The 21673-nt window shown below is 56.2% G+C and overlaps 1 protein-coding gene across 2 annotated transcripts; it reads right to left on the bottom strand.

The window, feature by feature from the left end:
- Positions 1-304: 304 nt before the first annotated feature.
- NATD1 (N-acetyltransferase domain containing 1) lies at positions 305-13272 on the bottom strand. 2 transcript variants are annotated; one of them, XM_030296434.1, is made up of 3 exons: positions 13150-13272; positions 5327-5445; positions 305-3405 (listed from the first exon to the last, which is right to left on the bottom strand). In XM_030296434.1, the coding sequence occupies exons 1-3, from the start codon at positions 13253-13255 to the stop codon at positions 3289-3291; spliced, it is 342 nt and encodes a 113-aa protein (XP_030152294.1). In that variant the 5' UTR covers positions 13256-13272; the 3' UTR covers positions 305-3288. The 2 variants fall into 2 exon arrangements, with proteins under 2 accessions (XP_030152294.1, XP_030152293.1); XM_030296433.1 differs by lacking the exon at positions 13150-13272 and having other exon boundaries at positions 5327-6658.
- Between the last annotated feature and the right edge of the window lie 8401 nt (positions 13273-21673).

Raw genomic sequence — 21673 nt, forward strand, 5'->3', positions numbered from 1 at the left:
CTGGCCAGGAGACCTTAGCCAAGCCCTGGTGCCTGTCGCAGCGAGTTCCTTACCTGAAAATGGGGGCTTTGCTGCTCATTAAATAAGCGGCTGAATGCCAGGGACCAGGGACAGAATGGAGACCGCCTGCCAGGCCTGCTCTCCCTTCCTTCCTCACACCCCATGGCTCCCGAATCGAATAGGTAGAAGGGGGCCAGGGATCAGACTGCTGTGGGGAAGGCGCAAGATGCTGGGGAACCGCCGCCCCCCACCCCGGCCTGTGAGCGCCCACGCTGTCGCATCTAGCAGTCCCGGGGCCCGCACGCCACATCACACCTTTTATTGAAATGTATGCCATGCAATCTGTTCAGGAGTTTGAAAAATAACAAAAGGGAGCAGGTCTGGAGACCAGCCTTGGCCCAGACACCACGTGGGACAGGTCCTGAGTAGGAAAGGCACATGAGTTACCCCCTATTTTGACTGGGCAAGAAAAACCCACAAAGTGAGACATGGCAGGACAGCGCGGGGCCTTTGGGGGAGATCTGCTGGAAGGGGGGGCCCGGGTGGGATCCCTAAGCGTCCCCCTGCCCCTGCAGGGTGGTGCAAGGACCGGCCCGTGTGACCCGCCTCCTGAGGAAGGGCTCCTGGAACTCCCCGGATGGGTGGGGGTGAGGCTGGAACAGACTGAGTAGCACCGGGGCAGGCCGGTGGAGGTGGGCTGGGGGCTCCAGGGCCCGCGTCTGCTGCAGACCGCGGGGTCCCAGCCTCAGAGAGCAGGCTGTTGCTTTGAGATCTGCTGAAGGCTGAGGGCCCCGTAGTGGGGGCAATGGTCCTTTAAGGCAGCCGGAGTTGAGGAGGCTCCAGGTTGCTCCTGCAGGAACTGGGGACGAGCTGTTCCTGGGCCCAGGGCTGTACACGGCCCCCGAGACCCTGCATTTCTCCTGGTTCAAGTACTAAGTGTTTTGTGTGTACGCTGGCCAGTGTGGCACGTCACCTGCTGTAAGAGCACAGGTTCGGGCTGGGACACACTGGGGACTGGAACAGGGCTGCTCCCTCCCGATGCCACCTGGCTCTCTGCTCCTGGGGTCCCGTGTGCCACTGCTGTAGGGCACCCTCCCGTGGATGGGCCGGGGGGACCCTGGGGCCAAGTACTCTCCTGGTACCCACATCACCCTGCAGACCAGGGAGGGAAGCAGCACCAGCTTGCTGAGCTACTGGGGAGGAGTTTTCATGACTGAGTCTGTGCTTGACCTTGGGAAGGCATGTGTGGGCGGGGAGTGGGAGGGGACCCCCAACCCCACTGCCTCAGGAGTCAGAGGGAGAAGGCCCGGCTCCTGGACTGGCCCATCTGTCCATTCTTGGGCCTACAGCCTGCTCTTTCCTCAGACCGCACCAGGGATGCGATACCCCCAGCCTCGGAGGGGACTCGGCAGCCGAGCCTACTTCCTGCTGGGTTCTTCCTGCCCAGGGACTCGCAGCCCAGCGGAGGCCTAGGCGATTCTCTGACTCCTCGCGGTAGCCCTTCGCAAACAGAGCTGAGGAGCACGGTGGGAAAGTGAGGGGTGTCCTCAGCCCTCGGGGAATTCTCGGAGGCCAGAGTGGGGTTGGGGGCTGGCACGTGGAGTGGGTGGGGGATGCTAAGGGCAGTGCCCCTCTGGGGCTCAGGGACCCCCAGGGGGCAGGCTGTCGGGCCTCTGTGCACCTGCTGATCTAGACGTTCCTGCCACTGGGTGAGAAGGTGTCTGTGCAAATGTCTGAGGTGGCCCCTGAGCTGCTGCGGTGGTAGCGGTGAGCTTGGTGCAGAGACTGGAAGCGAAGAGGTGAGCGGAAAAGGCCGACCGCAGGCCGGTGGATGCCATGGCGAGTCAGAGAAAAGGGAGGGGTCACCTGGCAACCAGTACCCCGAACACACACACCTCCCCAAACCCTCCCCCAGTCGGAGGCCCGAAGGGGACAGGATACCCCTCCAGATGTGCTGTTAACTGACATATCAGAGTCCCCCAGAGGGACTCTGACCCCAGGGTCGCCCTCCAGCCCCACAGAGGAGCGGGCACGGATTTGACTTTGTGGGAAGTAGGGCACAGGTCAGGACCCCAAGCTCTAACCAGCTCACAAGGCCGGCAGAACAAAGGGTGCTGGTGTGCACCTCCCAGGCCAGGAAAGTTGGTCTGGGAGGAACCCCGGAATTCCAGCCAGGCCACAGAACGTGCCCGGCCACCAGCTTGCCAAGAAAGAGAAAAGCAGCTCTGACATCCAGCGGCCATGAAGGAAATCCCTCCGCAGAAATGTTTCTTCCCATTGGGTGCTGAGGACGGTTCCTTGAGGACAGTTCGCCTCCCTCCCATTCGAGCTCCAAAGGGTCATCTCTGAGAAAGCCCACCCTGCGGGTGGCCAAGGGGCCGGTGAAGGGGGGCTTCCCAGTGCTTGGTTGCTCGGGCCACACCCGGAGCTGGCTCCAGGCAGACGGGGCAAACGGAGGGTGGGGGCGGGTAGCGGGTGGGTGTCGATTTCCTGCAGAGCTGACAGGCCAGGGGGCAAGGAGTGAAGGGAACAGGTACCACGGAGAGAACACCCGGCGCTCCCTCCGCTGACGCACAGCCCTGCACATAGTGTCCTGTGTGTGTGCGCATATGCGTGTGTGTGCGTGCATGTGTGTGCGTGTGCATGTGTGCTCACGTGTGCACCCATTCCGGGCTCTGCACATGAAGGAGGCTCGCCCCTCGCCCTGGCCTGCCCCCCGGCGCCAGGGCACACGAGCTGGAGGAAGAGAAGGGGCAGTGCTGGTGGCAGCCGTGGCTCGGTGCTACGCCCCCGGGAAGTTGGCACACGAGGTTTCTTATTGCACCTCTCCACTAGGGGGGACACCCTCCTCATCTGCAGAAAGGACACAGACGTAGGTGGTGGCAGACGGGGCCCCAAATTGGCCCTACTGCCAATCACAGAGCTGGGAACAGCAGGGGGGAGCCAGACTGGCCACGGGACACCCCTGAGCACACTCCGGTCCTGGCGGCAGGCCCTCGCAGGCCTGCCTGCAAACGGCCCGGGTGGCCTTCTGAGAAGCCAGCCGGCGTCTGAGGAGGGGGAGCGGCCGGACCCTCGGCTGCCCGGCCTCCCCTTTACCGGGGTAGCTGGACCACTGCCCATCCTCGGCCAGCGGCCTCCAGGGGCCACAGGTGAGTGTCCTTACAAAAATAACTCTGAGTCTGTCCCCCGGGGCGGGGGCGGGTTTCCTGAGAGCACGCGGAGGGCCAGGGCGAAGGCCGTGAGGAGAGGTCTGGCATGGAGGGCTCCCGCCCTGCGGGGCCGGGGTTATGGCTGCAGGCGCTCCAGGTACTGCGGCAGGGGGTTCTCCTTGACGTACTTCTGGATGTACCAGCACGTGAGATGGGCCCGCAGGTCCTCCTCCACTACGAAGTCCAGAGCGGCCTGGCAGGCGGGGCGGAGAGAAAGGCGGTCAGTGCCCGGAGCCCGCACCCCTGCCACCGCGCTTCCCGGGCCACTCCCCGACCCCGGGGGCGGGAGCTGGCTGCCGCGGCCGATGCTCTGCCTGGTCTGCAACGGAAGGTGGGAGGTGCTGCCGCCACCCTCCTCTTCCAGTTGGGGCAACCGAGGCAGAAAGCTTTGGTGCGCTGCCCGAGGCCACACGGCACTGAAGTGAACAGGCCAGGACTGGATCCAGAGGCCCCGCTCAAAACCGCCCTGCGAGGGAGTCTCTACCCAGGCAGCCACGCGGGCACAGCTCTGCGCTCGTGAACGGCATCGGGTGGACATGGAGCAGGAGAACCCCCTCCCCGTGGCCGGTCTGGCCCGTCCCCTCCTTCCCCGCCCCTTCCCACCAGCCACCAGGACACCTGTCACCCAATGCACCTGCCCCGGCTGAGCTCAGGGCCTCTGTGCTCCCAAGGCACCTGCCGCCTACAGCGCCTTTCCCCTCATCTCCACGTGGCCACTCATTTGATGCCTCCTTCTGGAACCTTACCCTCAGGCTGGGTCAGGGGCGCCCCAGGGCCCCCCGCACCCAGCAGAGGTCACGCTTAGTTCTTACAGGGCTCCCAAAGCCAATCGTGGGGGAAGCGATGAGGGTGCCAGTGTGTGGCCTTCATCTGTGGCTGTGGTTGTGTGCACCAACGAGCTCACGAGACGGAGAACGAGGGCCTGTCTGGTGCACGCCCTGCCTCTGGTGCCTGGCAGGACGCTGCACACGGCTGGTGTTTAATAAACGTTTGCTGAAACAAAGTGGAAGACAGCCCGGGTGGGGTTGGCTGGTCTGACGAAGGGGAGCAGCATTTACTGAGCACCTACCAGGGACCCCGTGCTTCCGGGTTGGCCAGCGTGACCCTCCAGCCCCACGTGCCCGAGCAGGCCTTGGTGCATCTCACCGTCCACACCCCGTCTCAGGACTCGCTACCTGAGACCCTCAAGAGACAAGACTCCAGTCTCTGCTCCCGTTTCGCAGAAAAAGAAACCGAAGGCCCAAGAAGGTACCCGTCAGAGGCCACACGGTGAACACTTGGTGCCCTCGGCAGGCACAGCTCAGGGGAGTCCCGGACGGGGCCTCCAGCAGGTCCCGTGGCTGGCCGAGGCCGTGAGGGAGGGGTGCACCCTGCTCCACGGCCCACCTCCCCTCTACCCAGGTGGGTAACTCCCGGGGTTTCCTCCTCAGTAACACGGGACAGCCCCCCCACACCAACTCACAGCTTGTCCCACTTAAAGGAAGAAGACAGCCATGTCTGAAATACTCAGGCACAAGCCGCTGGCCCTGGTCAGCAACTAAACCAGGGCAGAGGCTGGAGGAGGAACAGAGGCCCGAGGTCGGGGTGGAGGTTCGAAAGACGGGTGGAGGGAACGTGGGCCTGGAGTGGCCCTCGGGAGAACGAACGGAAGGCCGTTCCGTTCCAGGCTGCAGTTCCCCGCATGAAGCCCAAACGTGCTCTCCAGCCGGCTGGGGTTTGAGGGGCTTTTGGATGAAGGGGCTGGGGTTGGGGGTTGCGGCACAAGCCAATGTACTCGAACGTTCATTTATCCACTTGTTCAGGAAGGATTTACTGAGCGCCTATGGACTATATGCCGGGTGCTGCGGCCCCAGCCAGTGAGCTCCTGACGCACGGCAGGCATCAGTGGCCAGGAGGCTTAGCTCTACAGAAACCCGGGCCCCAGAGGAGCTGGGGGAAGGCAAAGTGTGCTACCTGACGCCTGCATGCTCCCAGCTGTAACCTGTTGGCCGGGGCGGGGGGCACCCGTCTACACGTCAGCCAAGACACAGGCCCCGATCAGCCCCCGGGACCATGGTTTAGCTGAACGCGGGGGCGGCTCCCTCTCCCCACCCTTCACCCTCCGCGCCCCCTACCTTGGCGAGGTGCTTGGCAATGCCGCGCCCGCGGTAGGCGTCGGGGACCTCCGTGTGCTGTAGGTCCACGATCCGCTTGCCCACGTACTCATACAGCAGGACGGCCCGGTCGTGACATCCTGCGGACGGAGGGTGGTGAACAGGTGAGGCTGTGACGACTCTCGGGGCCTGACTCAGGCAAGTGGTGGAGGGACGGGCACTTGGAGGCACGCTGCTAGAGTCGGATCCTGAATAATGTCTCTGTGCCTCAGTTTCCTCATCCATAAAGTGGGGATATGAGAAAGCACTCCTCATACGTAGTGGGACGACTAAACGAGGTTGTCTCTACAAAACGCTCTGAGTAGCAACCTCAGCACCAGCCATCCATCTACCCACTCATCCACCTACACAGCCATCTCAGCCCGCCCTATCGGTCCATCTGTCCATTCAACCATGTATCCATCCATTCCACTCAACACGTGTTTACTGAGCCCCAGGCACTGTTTCTGATACTGGGACTCACCCACAAGCAAGCCAGACAAAGAGCCCTGCCCTAGTGGAAATGGCTAGAAGGGGAGACAGAGGATAAACAAGGAAAACAAGTTAATGTGTAGCGTGGCAGAGGGTGGGGCCGAGGGAGTGTTTGGTAGAGACAGGAAGGAGCAGAGGGAGTCAGCCCTGGGACGTCTGGGGGAACAGTGTTTTGGCGGAGGGAACAGCTGGAGAAAGGCTCTCAAGCAGGAGAGGGTGTGGTGTGTTTGAGGGACAGTGAGGAGGCTGGGGGTGGCTGGAGCAGTGTGGGCAAAGCGGGAGAAGGTGAGAATAGGGAGGTGACAGGAGCAGGTCCCGCAGAGCCTCTTAGATCTCTGCGAGCTGTGAGCCATAGGAGGGTCGTGGGCAGAGGAGGGGCAGGAGGAGGTGACTCATGACTTCGTGGAATCCGTCCGGCAGCCTCGAGAACAGACCGGGGGCAGGAGCAGGGAGACAGCTGAGGCGGCTGCTGCACTAGTCCAGGTGAGTGATGATGGGGACACAGCCCCGGGTGGGGGCGGTGGGGGTGCGAGAAGGGATCAGAGTCTGAGGGTGTTTTGCAGGTGTAGCCAGCAGGATGTGCCGATGACTCGGACGTGGTAAGTGAGAGAAACAAGAGTTGAGAACAACTCCACGCTTTATCATTTCAGACAGTTTCAAGTGTGCGAAGGAAAAAGTGGGTTGGGGGCAAGATGGGGCCATTTAGCCAGGGGGGCAGTCTGGGGAGATCCCTCCAAGAAAACCTCTGAGTCGAGGGGGTGCTTGAGGGAGGGACAGGCAGAGGGTGCGGTCAATGCAAAGGCCCTGAGATTAGAAAACACAAATCACTGCCCCTAAAAGAAAACATGTCAGTGCCAAGTGTCTTTCTCTAATTTTTGTAATGTTTTTAAAATTTTATTTTTGAGATAGAGTGAGCACGAGAGGGTGAAGGGGGGGGGTGGGGACAGAAGATTCAAAGCAGGCTCCATGCTGACAGCACACAGCCCAATGTGGGGCTCGAACCCATAAACCGTGAGATCATGACCTGAGCCAAACTTGGACGCTCAACCCACTGAGCCACCCAGGCACCCCTATCTTTCTAATTTTTAAAAGCGAATTGTCTCTCATGTGTTTTAACTTTAAAGCATCCCAAAGAATTCGCCCCTAGTGCCGTCTGGGCTCCCCGTCTATGGCGGGTGTGGAGGACGGACAGGCCTAGAGACAGAAATGACCAGACCAGGGTCTTGCAGCAAGTCGGACACTGCACCAGGGCCCGATCCCATGCGGGAGGCTTTCTGTTTCTCCCCAGAGCTCCAGGAGGGAGGCTACAATTCATCTTCCAATTTCCAGATGGGGAAACTGAGCTCCAGAGATCCAAGTACCACAGCGAGTGCCAGGGGAAACTGCCACCGAGGCCTCCGGAGCCTCAGCCCAGTTCTCTTCCTGCCCCTCCCCACCCCCCCCCCCACCCCCCGCCCCCAACATGCCTCCTGCCTCCTGCCGCCGGGCCTTTGCCTTGGCAGTTCCTTCTGCCTGGAACGCCCTTTCCCCTTCTCAGCCCCAGTGATGGTGGCCCCAGTTCTGCCTCCTCCCCCCGCCTCCGGACCCCCAACATCTCCTCCTTGTGTCCCAACTGTGGCTCTGCCGGCTGAGCTGGGGCCAGGGTCCGGCTGTGGCCTCCACGGCAGCCTGCCCCGGCTGTGTTGCAAGGGACTCGGTTCTCGGCTCCTGCATCTGTTGGAGTTACTCCAGCTCACCCAGTACAGGAGAGCAGAGACCAGGAGGCTACTTTGGGCCCGAGCTGGTCACCAGTCACCGGAGGAGCTGTCTGCCTGCCCTGGCCATTTAATTACCCCAAAACTCACGGAGGGTCTACTATGTGTCAGGCAGGGTTTTGAATGCTATGCATGCAGCAGTGCAGAAAACGGACTGACCCTGCCTTCGCGGAGGAAGACAGAGAAACAAAACCACCGTAATAGAAGACTCGAGGCGAGCAGTTGGACAGCAAAGAGGGAAGGCCTACCATTTTAAACAGAGTATACAGGGAGGCCTCTTTGGAGCAAAGACCTGGAGGAGGCAAACCATCCAAGAGGAGATGCGGGGGCTGAGATATCCAGGTGGTTAAGAACAGCATGTGCAAAGGCCCTGAGGTGGAACGTTCTCGGACCAGTGGCTGGGGAGGGGGCAAACCCGAATGAAGGAGGGAGAGCAGTAGGAAGGCGCTTTGGGGTCCTGGCTTTCCCAGGCTGGCCTTCAGGGAGATGACATCTGTGGGGCCCTGCCACGGGCAGCCCCGTGCTCAGCTCTCTCCAAACACCAATCCTCTCCACGGTCTTACAAAATGGGTAAGGTTCTTACAGCCCCATTTACAGATGGGGAAACTGAGGCTCCAAGAGGCAGTCACACAGGCTGGCAGCATGTGGGGCTGAGTTCACTTAGGAGAGTTTTCTACCTGGAAGAGGTACAAAAAGGCATCTGGGGCCACCAGGGTGGGTGGGCTATGTGTGAGGGAAAAGCTCTGTACTGAATTCTCCCGCTGGCCAGACCCAGGACTCCAGGCTGGGGAGGACCCAGAGACCCCTAGTGAACAGTCTTGGGGAGCCTGGCCCGTGGCCTGGCACCTGGGCCTTAGAGAGGCAGCAAAGGTCACCTGGTCCCAACCACCCACACCTGACGCCTGGAGAGCCCCAGAAAACGGCCACCTTCCCGTGGCTCAGGCCAAGATCCTCAGGGCCCTCCGTGCCCTGCTTTCCTCTCAAACTCTGACCTGATCCTTCAGCAGGTCCATGGACATAACCTTCAAAATGTGCCTGGAATCTGGCCAGTGCTCACGTGTCCACAGGCACCCTCTTCCGGCTGCCTTGCTGGCTTCCCTGAGTCCGCCCACTGGATCCTTTCTCTCACCTGGGGGGGACCTGGTCCAGCCACACTGGCCTTGTGGCTCCCTACACACACCCAGCTCTTGACCCCCCAGCCTTTGTTGAACTGTTCTTGCCGCCTGCTTGGGCCCCAGACCCTTATCTGGGCCAGGTCCCATGAACTGCCAAGAACTCCAAGCCTCACTAGCAAGGGGGTCAGTGCTCGCCATTGGGGGGCCACAGGAACAAGCCCAGGGCAGAGCGGGGCCCTGAGTTCCAGTCCCAGCTTTGCCAGGGGACCTCAGGCCAATCCTGAGACCTCTGTGTCCAAGACCTTACCTGTCCTGCTTGGGACAATCAGTACCACCCTCCCGGACCGCAGAATCACATCGAGGTCATGAACTGTGACTGATTCTGAGGAAAGTTACAGCTGTTCCGCTAATGGGGCCCTGCCCTGGGTGTCTCCACTCTGGCACCCTCCATCCGGCCCCACTGAGGACCGAGGTCCCCGGGAAGCCATCAGGGGAAGTGGTCACCGAGAAATTCTTTTCCCTGGCAGGCCGGAAGGAGGAGCCGGGATTCAGGGTTGGAGATGTGGGACTTTTGGAGAGAGCCACCAACCCTGCTGGGCCAGAACGGGCCCTGAGTCGGGGGCCAGTGGATCCAAACACCCATCGTACAGGTCAGGAAACTGAAGCAGAGGCAAAGCCGGAACCCGGGCCCTCTGCTCCCTCTGGGAGCCTAAGTAGCAGACTTAGGACAAGTGGGTGCCGGAGCAGGGGGGCAGGCCCAAGAAGCACCTGGCTGGCTTTTCCGGGCATCTGCACATACAGAGGCTGGTTTGGGGAGGGGCTACACATCAGTGGCTCGAGGCGGGTTAGACATCGGGGCTGTGACCCAGAGAAGTGCGAGGGGCAGAACCCAGCACAGCCAGGAGGCACACGAGGCCAGAGCCTGCGGGTCCCCCAGGCGAGTCCGTCCACAGACTGGGTTAGTCCTCTCGCCAGTGCAGGCATCCTCTCCGTCCTCCCTGCTCTAGGTACCTGCCAACTCTCTGGAGACTTAGTCTTACCCATCTGCAAAATGGGGGTCAGAGAGGATGTGGAAAGCACCAGGATTCTAGGACCCCCCAGATGACCCTCCTACTTGCAGCATGTGGGAAACTCGGCCCTGGCTGGGAGGGGAGAGGAGAGGTCAAGGAAGGGACCTGCCAGGGATGGGGGCTCAATTCTGGCTTAGATGCCTACTGGCTGTGTGCCCTCGTTTCCTGGGAAATGGGGATGCGCAAGCTAGTGTTTCAGAACTTGGATGTGGGGGACAAGCCTGAGCTCCGGCATCATCTCATGCTCTACCCACGCGTCCTTCTTCGTCTCTTCAGGACCCGGCCATTTCTCCCCAGCCCTCCTCACAATGTCCGGACTAGAGCAGTAGCTACCTCCCTGCTCCTATCTTGCCCCACACAGTCTGGTCCCCTGGGAGCAGCTGGAAGGAGCCCAGAACATCCCGTCTAGCCTCCTCCGCTCAGGACCTTCCCAGGCACCCACCTCACTCAGAGTCAAAGCCAAGTCCTCAGTGGCTTCTGTGGCCCTGGTACCCCCCCCCACCCCATGACCTCTTGATCTTATCTGCTGCGATCCCCGAATCTTCCTTTCTCCATTACTCCACTCCCTATTTCTCTGGATACACACCAGGCAACGCAGGGCCCCTGTTCTTGCTGCTTCTTCCACTCAGAACCCCCTTCCCTGCCTCCTTTATGTCTTTACTTAAATGGCACCTTCCCAGAGTGGCCCTTCTGGACATCTGATTCTAAACAGCAGCCCTTTCCCAACACACCTTCCCGCTGCCCTGCTTTATTCCTCACCAGGCCCTCGGTTTCTAGGACACTTTAAGCTTTCTTTACTGTTCACTACCCCTTTAGACTGTCAGCCCCACGAGGACTCAGCACCTACAATGATGCTCGGCACCCGGTGGGCGCTCAATAAGGACTTGTGGAAGGAATCCCAACTCTTCCCTTCCCAGGTACAAGACCTCGAGCAAGTCGGTCGCCTCCCTGTATCTCAGCATCCTCATCCGCAAAACGGGAAGAGCAGTGTCCCCCTCCCCCCGCCCCTCACATGCCCAGGGCCTTCGTGGAACGCGAGGACTTGAATGCAGCTGCTCAGTCTCTTCCCTCACCCAGAACCAGAGCTTGCTGGAAGCTTATCAGCACAGCTCTGCCAGGGGGGATGGCCCCAGAGCCTGCACCAGGAGCCCTGGGGCTGCTCTGGCTGTCCGCCTAGGCATTCACGTCTCTCAAGGGGCACAAGGAGCCAGTCTCCAGGGCTTGCTCTGCGGTTCGGGAGCCGCCACGACAGGCTGTTTCCCCTCGGCAGCCGAGGCAGGACTGGGCCCAGAGAGAGATGATCTCCATCCCCTCCCCATATACACACCCAGACCCCACCTTGCAGGCTGGAGAGAAGCTGGCCGCCTCCCACTCCTCCCGGGGCTTGGCTGGGGAGCCCAGGCCATTTTATACTCAGCCATCTGGGGAAGGGAAGGAGGCAAGTTTAGAAATAAAGCCAGGCCCACATCCAGCCTTGACCACAGCCAATTCTAGAGGGGTGTCCTTCGGCTGTACTGATTTGCAAAAAAAAGGAAAACCCCAAATGTTCCCTTTTTCTTCTGTCTCTATGAATGTATAGAGGAGCCTCTTTAGCCCCCAAGGGAACCAGAGGCCTCTCTGGAACCTCAGAAAAGAGGATCTGAAAAACCCCAAGGACCCTCCACACAGGAATGGCCAGCCCTGAGTGTCATGGCCAGCTGGGCCACAGCGAGCACCATGGCAGTGGAAGGCCTTAGGTCCACAAGGAAAGAACGCTGCGTAGGGTCAGTTGGGTTTGAGCTCTGGCACTTGGCAATGCGGGGCAAATCACTGTCCCTGTGGTTCAAACCTCAGTTTACTCATCCATAACGTGGAGGTGATAGTGCCCACACCACCGGGATGTGGTAGGGCCTGAGAAATGTCCAGGCCCCAGCCCCAGCCTTTCCTGACTGCTTCCAAGTGCAGGCTGGACAAGCCCATTCCAGGAGTCACACCAGGTAGGATTCTATCCCAGCTCTGCCCTAACTTACTGCCTGACCTCAGGCAAGCCTTTCCCTTTTCTGATCCCCTGCCTTCCTTTCTCAGAAATGGGCACAATGGCCCCTAAGGGCCCTTCGGGCTTGGACACTGCCTCCAGGGGCCCAGCTGGGAGGGAAGAAAAAGTTATTAATGCGGTGCGCAAGGAGTTCATGGTCCTGGATTTTATAATTCTTTTTTCAATCCCCCAGACCTCTTAGCGGGGAAGGAGTATGGGTTAGTAAGTGGTGGAAACTTTCTTTACAGGAAATGAAGACTCGACTTTACTTTCTGGTTTTAAAAACAGTGATCAGGGGCGCCTGGGTGGCGCAGTCGGTTAAGCGTCCGACTTCAGCCAGGTCACGATCTCGCGGTCCGTGAGTTCGAGCCCCGCGTCAGGCTCTGGGCTGATGGCTCGGAGCCTGGAGCCTGTTTCCGATTCTGTGTCTCCCTCTCTCTCTGCCCCTCCCCCGTTCATGCTCTGTCTCTCTCTGTCCCAAAAATAAATAAAAACGTTGAAAAAAAAAATTTTTAAAAACAGTGATCAGTCCACGCTGATCAGCACTTGCTCTATGCTGCCGGCGCTATTCTAAGCCTTCTTCACTCTCATTATTGTATTTCATCCCTACAACCAGCGGAGAGGAGTGCACTGGTGGTATTACCATTGCAAAGATGGAACTGGGGCACACAGATGAGGCAACTTGGCCAAAGCCTGAGAGCCAATGGGGCTGACGGTGCCACCTTCCCCTCCATCGTCCCCACCGGGGCAGACACTTCACTCTCTCCCTCCGCCCTAGGTCTGCTCAGAAGATTCTCCCAACTCTGTCGGTGCAGGAAAGCTAAAGTCCGGGGGGCGGCAAGAAGCCATTTAGCACCCAGGGAAAGGGGAGACGTCCCCATTGACCCACACTCCAGGACCACTGACGGCAGCCCTCAGGGGGTGTCCAACACCGGAAAACAGCCGCGCTCGAGCAGGTGAGGGTCCCGAGTAGCTGAAGCAGGGTGCCGGCCGCAGAACACCCGAGCTGGCCCTACTTCTACCTTTGCCTTCCCGGGGGGGGGGGGGGGGGGGGGGAGTCCCCTGCCAGCCTGCCCGGGGCGCTCCGCGTGGGCGCGCCTCTCCCGGGCAGCCCGCTCCTCCCCAGCCCGCGAGTCGGCCGCGCCCCCACCAAGCCCGCGAGCGCAGCCCCCGGCCTGATCCCGGGGCGCCGGGCGGAGCAGCACCCGAGCGGCGGCCGCCGGAGGCCACCCCGCGGCGCGCGCTCGCGACGCCCCTCCCGGGCCGCGGGCCGGGGGCGCGCGCCCCAGCTAGGGGGCGGCCTCGGCGGGCCCCGCTTGCTCGCAGACAAAAGGCGGGGGCGGGCCGGACGCCGCGTTACCGTTGAGCCGGACGGTGAACTGGCGGCGCCGGCGGTCGTGCTCCACGCGGATGGGGCAGCCCTGCTCCAGCGCGCCCAGCGGCGCGGCGGCCGCCGAGTGCGCCATCTGCGCGCCGGGCAGCGGCCGCTGGGACCCGCGGCCCGCGCCTGCTCGGCAGGGCCGGGCGCGCGGAGCGGTGCGCGGGCCCGCGGCGGCGGCGGCGGCGGCGGCTGCGGCGGGGACGGAGACTCGGGACGGCCGGCAGCCCGCAGCCGGGAGACCGCAGGCGGCGGCGCAGAAACTGACACTCGGCGGCGGCCGCGGCGGCGGCAGCAACAAAAAAAAGGAGGGGGGCCAGGAAATCAGCTGTGAGGTCACGTGCGGCGCGCAGCCAGTGCGCGCGCGACCTTTTTGTTTTGATACATTCCATTCGACTCTTAAAGGGGCCGTGCGCCTCGCTGGCCGCGTTCCACTCGCCGCCGCAAACAAAACAACGCGCTCCCCGTCTGCACCAGGACCCCTTTCCCCTCTTGCGTTTGACCCGCAAGCAACTTTGGGCCCCCCACACGGACCCCTTCTCAAAAAGATGTAACCACCCGTGGGGAATCTAATCGTCCTCTCGAAGCCACCATTTATTAAGCACTTGCTGTGTGCACAGCGTGTGCATGGCAAAGTCCTGGTAAGCTACAGGGAGCGCTCAGTAACGACTCCCTGCACTCAGTGAAAATTCTCATCACAAGCCTGAAAAATAGGTATGCTTGACTCTATTTTACAGATGAGGAAATAGAGGCCCGAGGCACTGAAAGACCTGAGGTCACACAGCTGGGACCTTGGGAGGCTTGGTGCTTCGTATCCGACCCTTATGCAGGTATGGCTGGTGAGGAGGGACAATCCTGAGAAGACACTTTTGGGATAGGGGTGAAATACCGCCTCACCCCAAAAGAGACAGAAGTGTAAGAAGCCGTGGAGATCTCTGGATCCACTCCGCAGTTGGGGAAACTGAGTCCCAGAAGAGGGGCAGGGACTCACAAGACTGTGGGGGTGGCGGCAAACTTCTTTTCGAAAGGGGGACTTGACCAGCCTTCCTCCGACCCTCATCGTGTTCACACTTGAAGCTGTGCTCCCTCCCACCCACTGCTGTTTATGAATCACATGAACTACAGGTTACCCTTTACTAGTTTGTTAATTAAGGTGCAAGCTTGAAGGTCACTGCCACATGACCACTACCGAAATCACGGCAGAGAACACTTATGGTTCCCTCACAGCTCTTCCAATCAGTGGCCCACGCTTTCAAGTAAGGACTGTCCTTGACTTCTAGCATCATTAGCTAATTTGATTTTTCTGGAATTTCACATAAACAGAATCATAGTGTGCACTTTTTAGTGTCTAATGTCTTTTGTTCAACATTATCTGTGAGATTCATCTATGTTATCTTGTCATCACTGAATGGTATTCCATTGTGGGCACATACTGTAATTTATTTATCTGCTCTCGGGTTGCTTTCGGGTTTTGACCATTACGAATAAATCTTGAACACCTCTTTTGAACACATTCTTGAACACCTCTGTCAGTGTCTGTATTGTAGCACTCCTGCTGGGTCTTTACCAAGAATGCTGTGTCTTATGGAAGGTGTAAGAGAAATTGCCTTTTATGAGACCAAATTATGAGACACTGTCAGACCTTTTTCCAAAATGGCCATACTATTTTATGCTCCTAATAGTAATTTTGAGAGTTCCATTTGGTGTTGGCATCTTTTAACTTTAGCCATTCTGATGAGTGACTGTCAAGTGGTCTTTCAGCGGCTTTAAGTTGCATTTGCCCGATGACTGATGATGTTGAGTCTTTTTCGAAAGACTCTTAGCCATTTGGATATCCAATTTTGTGAAGAGCCTGTTTAAGGATTTTGCCCGTTCACTTTTCTTCGTTTTGATTTATTGGAGACTTTTCTTTTTATAGCTTTATTTTATAGCAGATATATTTATTGAGAATATCCTAGCAGGATTTTTTTTTTTTTAAACAAGTGTACATTGTATCATGGAGTTTGGAAATAAAAACAAGGCTGAGGAGTGAGTCATTATGTACAAGGAGACAGAAAGAGATTCTGGGGTCAGACGGGGCCTTGACCTCAGCTGAGTCAGGGTTGACTGTAATCCTGTGCAAGCAAGATGTGACCTTTATATGTCTCAGGTGACTTCTTTGTCTCCAAAGCACTTGCTTCTGGAAATTCCATGAACAGGCCATGCTGTTTCCCATCTGGGCCTTTGCTTGTGCTATTAGTCAAATATCACCTACTCCAGGAAGCCCTCACTGATGCTTCCCAACCAGCCTCAGTCCAGGGGAGATTCCTCTCTGAATAAGTCCCTGGCACACCAAGTCCCAGTGCACACCAAGCCTAGCAGAAGAGCCCAAGATCCTCCCTGGTTTGTTTTTTTTTTTTGAATTTTTTTAATGTTTATTTTTGAAAGAGAGTATGAGTCGGGGAGGGGCAGGAGACAGAGAGAGGGGATCCGAAACAGGCTCTGTCAGTGCAGAGCCCAACTCAGGGCTCGAACTCATAAACCACGAGATCATGACCTGAGCTGAAATCAAGAGTCTACCGCTCAACTGACTGAGTCACTCGGGCGCTCCCCCAACCCCCCCCCCCCGCCCCAACCTGTTTTAGATTCCTTTCTTTTTCTCCTACTTTTTAATGTAGTAGCTTGCTGGGGTGTTTAAAACGTGTAGAAATCATTCGTGAAACAAGGCAGCAGATCAATAAAAGATGAAGTGAGTAATTAATATATACCAGGTTGAATGGATTTGCTTTATCTTTTGACCCCAGAGCATGCTGGCCACGAAGGAGAACTTGCGGATGGGTTGCTGAATGAATGTGTGGCTCCAGAAGTTAGAAAGCAAAGCCGGGTCCCAATAGTCTTGGGGTCGGTGAGCCCTGACTGCTTAAAGCCCCTATGACTGGGGGCTGGTGGGGCCACATAGAGACCCGGTCCTATGTATAAGGATATCATTTATTCAGTCATTTCATTACTTCATTTAGCAAACATGTATTGAGTACCGACTGTGCACCAAGCACTATTCTAAGGGGACACACAAAACAGGCCAAACTCCCTGCCCTCCAGGAGCTTACATTCTAGGAGAGGGAGAGACAATAAGCACAGAAAGAAAGAAATACTTGTTCCATCTCATGGAGATGAATGTCCCAGAGATTCTGCCAGGTGGGATGTGGGCCATGTTATTGGGGGAAGTTTCAGACAAGGTTGCCAGGACCCACCTCAACTGACTTGAGGTCTTTTAATGAAAGATTTGAAGGAGATAAGAAAGTGAGTCAGGAGATGTTGCAAGGGGAAAAGCAATCCAGGCAGAGACAACAGCCAGTGCAAAGGCCCTGAGGTATGTTTAAAGAACCCACTGAGGCCAGTGGGGCTGGAGCATAGGGAGCCAGGGGAGAGGGGTGATGCTGAGGGGCCTGAGGGATAGATTGAGGGTCCTTGCTGGCCACAGTGAAGACTTTGGCCTTTACTCTGAGCCAGGAGAGAGCTATGGGAAGGTTTTGAGCAGATGAGAGATACGATCTTAGGGTTTTTGTTTTTCTTTTTAATATTGGAAAATTTCAAACATACAGTATATATAAATACATTGAATAGTAAGATGAGGCCCAATGTACCCATCATGATTGAGGTTTTTGTTTGTGGGAGTTTTTTTAATTAAAAAAAAATTTTTTTTTTAATTAAAAATTAAAAAAAAATTTTTAAAAATGTTTTAATTAAAAAAAATTCAGGTAGTATTTACATACAATAAAAATGACCCTTTTCAGGGTATAGTTTTTTTTGTTTAAGTTTATTTATTTTGAGAGAGAGTGAAAGTGGGGGAGGGGCAGAGAGAGAGGGAGAGAGAGAGAATCCCAAGCAGGCTCTGCACTGCCAGCACAGAGCCTGTTGTGGGGTTCGAACTCACAAACTGTAAGATCACGACCTGAGCCAAAGTCAGACCTTAACCAACTGAGCCACCCAGGCGCCCCTCAGCGTATGGTTTTGACAAATGTATACCCTCATGTAGCAAAACTCCCAAACAAGTTATAAAAGTTTTACCATTCCCCCAAATCCCCTGAACCCCTTAAAATTTTTTTTTAATGTTTATTTATTTTTGAGAGAGAGCACAAGCAGGGGAGGGACAGGGAGAGAGGAAGACACAGAATCTGAAACAGGCTCCAGGCTCTGAGCCATTAGCACAGAGCCCGATGCGGGGCTTGAATGCACAAACTGCGAGATCATGACCCGAGCTGAAGTCGGCGAGCCACACACGCGCCCCTCCCCTGAACCCCTTTAACCACTCTCCCACCCCACCTCTGATTTGTTTTGTGTCCCCATCATTTTACCTTTTTCAGCATATCCTATAAATGGAATCACGCGTAGCACATGGCCACCTATGTTGGCCTCCTCCAGTCAGCATGATATCTTTGTGATGTGTCCAGGGTGCTGTGCCTGCCAGCAGCCTGTTCCTTTCCGTGGTTCCATAGCATTCCATGGCACTGTATAATGACCTCCATTGTGAGAATCCATTTGCCTCCTTCGTGGGGGATGGACCATGGGAAGGGAAGCAGAGAAGCAGGGGACCCCTGCAGCAGTCCAAACAAACAGCGACAACAGTGGCCAACGCCCATTGTCCTCAGCTCTGTGGTTCTCGCAGAAATGCCGAGTTGAAGGTAGCTCATGGGTGCGGCACCCACACTGCCCACCCCCCCCCCCCCCGGCCTCCCCTGGGACAGGGGGACTGAAGCCTCATGAGAAGGAGGCTCCTTGGAGAGTAAAGTGACGGGTTTAGAATTTGAGCCTGTTAGTCTCCAGACCCGTGCTCTTAGCCTCTCTAGCTCTATACCCCTGGGCCTCAGTTTCCTCATCTGTGAAATAGTTAAGGGGTGTGAATAACCTCACCAAGTGTCCAACTTCCTGAGGTTGGAGGCTGAGACCCGAACAGGCTTGGATTGTCCATCCTGGCTCTGCTGTGAGACCCAGGTCAGTCACCGGCCTTCTCTGGGCCTTACCTCCCCCCCCCCCCCCCCCCCCGCCGGTACCTCAGCTCCACCAAGACTGCATGTAATGAGTGTGGGTAGGATGTCGGGGGATGCCTGCCCTGGTCACCAGCCCAACATTCTTCCCGGCCAGCCCTCATCCCCTTACCTCATCTGGACTCCAGCCACCCCCAGGTCCCTGGACAGAGCCTTCACTTTTCCTTTTTTATTTATTTTTTATTTTTTTAATGTTTATTCATTTTTGAGAGAGAGAGAAAGCAAGAGAGCGAGCAGGGGAGGGACAGAGAGAGAGGGAGACACAGAGTCCGAAGCAGGCTCCAGGACCTGAGCTGTCAGCACAGAGCCTGATGTGGGGCTTGAACTCATGAATCATGAGATCATGACGTGAGCTGAAGTCGGACGCTTAACCGACTGAGCCCCCCAGACGCCCCTTCACTTTTCCTCTTAATGCCTTTACTGTTCTTCTTTCCTGATTAGATGCACAAGGGGTGCTCATTTAGAAATTTCAGAAGAGACACAAAAATATCAACACGATAAAAGTCCCTCACAAACCTACCTCCAAAGCCCACCACGGGTCACGGTTCGGCCGCATGTCCTTCTAGACATCCTGCTCTTGTAGCCATTCATTCATTCACTCATTCGCTTATTCGCTTGCTCATTCAGTGTTTATGGAGCCACTGTTTATAGAGCCACTCTGGATTCTGAGAACATCACAACGAATAAATAAGGTGGACAAAACCTCTGCTCTCATGGAGGTCTGTACACAGAGTGTTTTTTCCAACAAAAGTGTACTCAAATCAGGGGCACCTGGGTGGCTCAGGTCACGATCTCACGGTTCGTGAGTTCAAGCCCCACACCTGCTGTCAGCACAGAGCCCTCTTCAGATCCTCTGTCCTCTCTCTGCCCCTCTCCAACCTGCGCTCTACCCCAAAATAAAGAAATATTTTAAAAATGTAATCAAATCATATTCTCTATTTCGTACTGTTTCTTTTTTTCCTTTTAACAATACACTGTGAGCATTTTTCTTTGTTAATATATGGAAGCCACACAGCATTCTTTAAGAATTTTTTAAAATTTATTTTTGAGAGACAGAGAGAGAGAGAGAGAGAGAGAGAGAGAGAGAGAGCATGAGTGGGGCAGGGGGGAGGCAGAGAGAGAGAATTCTAAGCAGGCTGTCTACACTGTCTACTGTGTCGGGCCGACACGGGGTTCGAACTCGCAAACCGTGAGACCATGACCTGAGCTAACTGACTAAGCCAGCCTGGAACCCCTCTTGGAGAACATTTTTAATGTTAATTTTTGCCTAGGTAATAAGTTCACATGTTTCAAAAGCCGAGGCAGAATAAATGCGGGTAACTGAGAACAATCTACCTCATGACCACGTCTTCCGTGTCCTCAGTTCCCCACCACACACAGGGAAGCGGTTTTTCTTCTTTCTTATGCATTTTTCAGACTTTTCCACACGCTAGGTAAATACACGTGTATATCCCCCCACGCCTTTTTTTACAGTAAGCTCCACATCCGGTGTGAAGTCTCGAATCCGTGACCCTGAGATCAAGACCTGAGCTGAGATCGAGAGTCAGGCTTACCCGACTGAGCCACTCGGGTGCCCCTCTCTCTTCGCATTTTGACCCCCCGGTTAGCAGGTAGCTGCTAAGTGTGCTGTGTCACTTACCAGTATGTCCCAGAGATCCTGCTGTATGAGCACATCGTGGGTACCCTCACGCTACAGCTGCATCATTTTCCATTGATGAATATCATGATGTCATTAACAGATGACGAGACCCTAACCATCCTCCTAGACACAGTCCTTTATTGATGGCTATTTGGGTCATGTCTAAATATAACATCTTTGTCTCAGCTGCTGATTCTTCCATTTTATGGATACCGTAATTAACCAGTTCCCTGTCGTGGGGCGTTTAGGTCAACTTCCAATGTTTCGCTGCCTGGAGATGAATGTTTGTACAGATGTTGTCGCCTACCTTTGCAATTGCCTTCTCAAAAAGCCTTCTGCTACCAACAGCGTCTCTCGAGAGCTCCTTCTCTGCCAGGCGCCGTGCTGAGTGCTGTGCTGCATGTGGGTGATCCCATTAAATCCTCACGCTCTCCCTGGGTGTGAAGCAGGGATCATTCCAGATGAGGGGACAGGACTTTGGAGAGACTGAGCACCGTTCATAGTGTCCCCAGCGGCAAGGTAGTGCGCTGGGATTTGAACCCAGGTGAGGCTGAGTCCCGAGTCCGGTATCCCAAGCAGGGGACAAGCCACCAGGTGGACCTGACAGACGGGACCTTCCCAAGGGCAAGGATGGCTCCCTCCTGAGAAGACCCAGTCTCTCAGAGATCATCTGGAGGAGATTGAGCGGGAAGAGCTGTGTCCGCAGAGTCTAGGCAGGTCGGACGATTGAGGGAGACAGGTTGGGTGTCAGACAAAAGGGAGCGGTGGGGATTGTGGCAAAGTGGGGACTCTTGCCCTGTCCAGAGGGGCAGCTGCTGCTCGCTCCAGCTGACTGTGCCATGTGGGAAGCCTGTCCCAAGTTTTCTTTGTTCTTTTAAAACATTTATTTATTTATTTATCTATTTTTTGAGAGACAGAGCATGAGCAGGGGAGGGGTAGGGAGAGAGGGAGACACAGAATCCGAAGCAGGCTCCGGGCTCTGAGCTGTCAGCACAGAGCCCGACGCGGGGCTCGAACTCACAGACCGTGAGATCATGACCTGAGCCGAAGTCGGATGCTGAACCGACTGAGCCACCCAGGCGCCCTCTGTCCTGGGGTTTCAACAGAAGCTGGAAATCAATAATAAATTGAGCTGTTCTTATGTTTACCTGATGGCAACTGATGAGCAAACACAATTACGTGTGTCTGCTGCTAAGCCTTACATGGTTGGTGGAGAGCGAGAGATCCAGAGAATCGACGTATCCAGGTGAAGACCATGTGTGCATCCGTTGAGCCACTCTGGCCATTTCCACCCCCCTGGAGATGTAAACTTTTTCAAAATAAAAAATTAGCGGTGGGGGGAGGGTGGGTAGGTAAAACCAAATAGAATAAGTGAATCTGGGCTAGATCCTGATTCAAACAAAGAAATTCAGCCATAAAAGATATCTTGGAGACAATGGAGTGACTGGAATATGAATTGCGTATCAAATGGAATTACAGCTTTTCTCTCAGGTGGGATGATCATAGTGTGGCTACAAGTGAGACTATTCTTGTTCTCGGGGCACACATGCTGAAGGGTTAGGAGCAAAAGGTTACGATGGCGGTAACTGACCCTCAAGTGATCCAGAAGACAGCGTAGACCTACGTGTGGGAGAGAGAGGTGGCGAGAGAGGAGACTACGTGGGCCAGGCGTTAGCAATGGCCATCCGAGCCTCCAACTTCTTGTGTGCCTGAAGTTTTTCATAAAAAAGTTAGGGGTAAAGGTGGAAAAAGCAACCATGGGGGGAAAACAAAATGTATGTGGGTGCTCAAAATGGCCCCCTGTTTGCCACCTGTCATTTAGCTCAATTAACCCCCATGCCAA

This window comes from Lynx canadensis, chromosome E1 (assembly GCF_007474595.2).
Source record: "Lynx canadensis isolate LIC74 chromosome E1, mLynCan4.pri.v2, whole genome shotgun sequence".
Lineage (NCBI taxonomy): Eukaryota > Metazoa > Chordata > Mammalia > Carnivora > Felidae > Lynx > Lynx canadensis.

What these genes read in the sequence shown, in the direction of transcription:
- NATD1 (XM_030296433.1), bottom strand. Translation starts at nt 5,620, where the DNA reads ATGAGGAGTGCTTTCTCATATCCCCACTTTATGGATGAGGAAACTGAG. An exon ending in TTGCCAAGCACCTCGCCAAG is followed by an intron (nt 3,406 to 5,326) that starts GTAGGGGGCGCG and finishes CCCGCCTGCCAG; the next exon opens with GCCGCTCTGGACTTCGTAGT.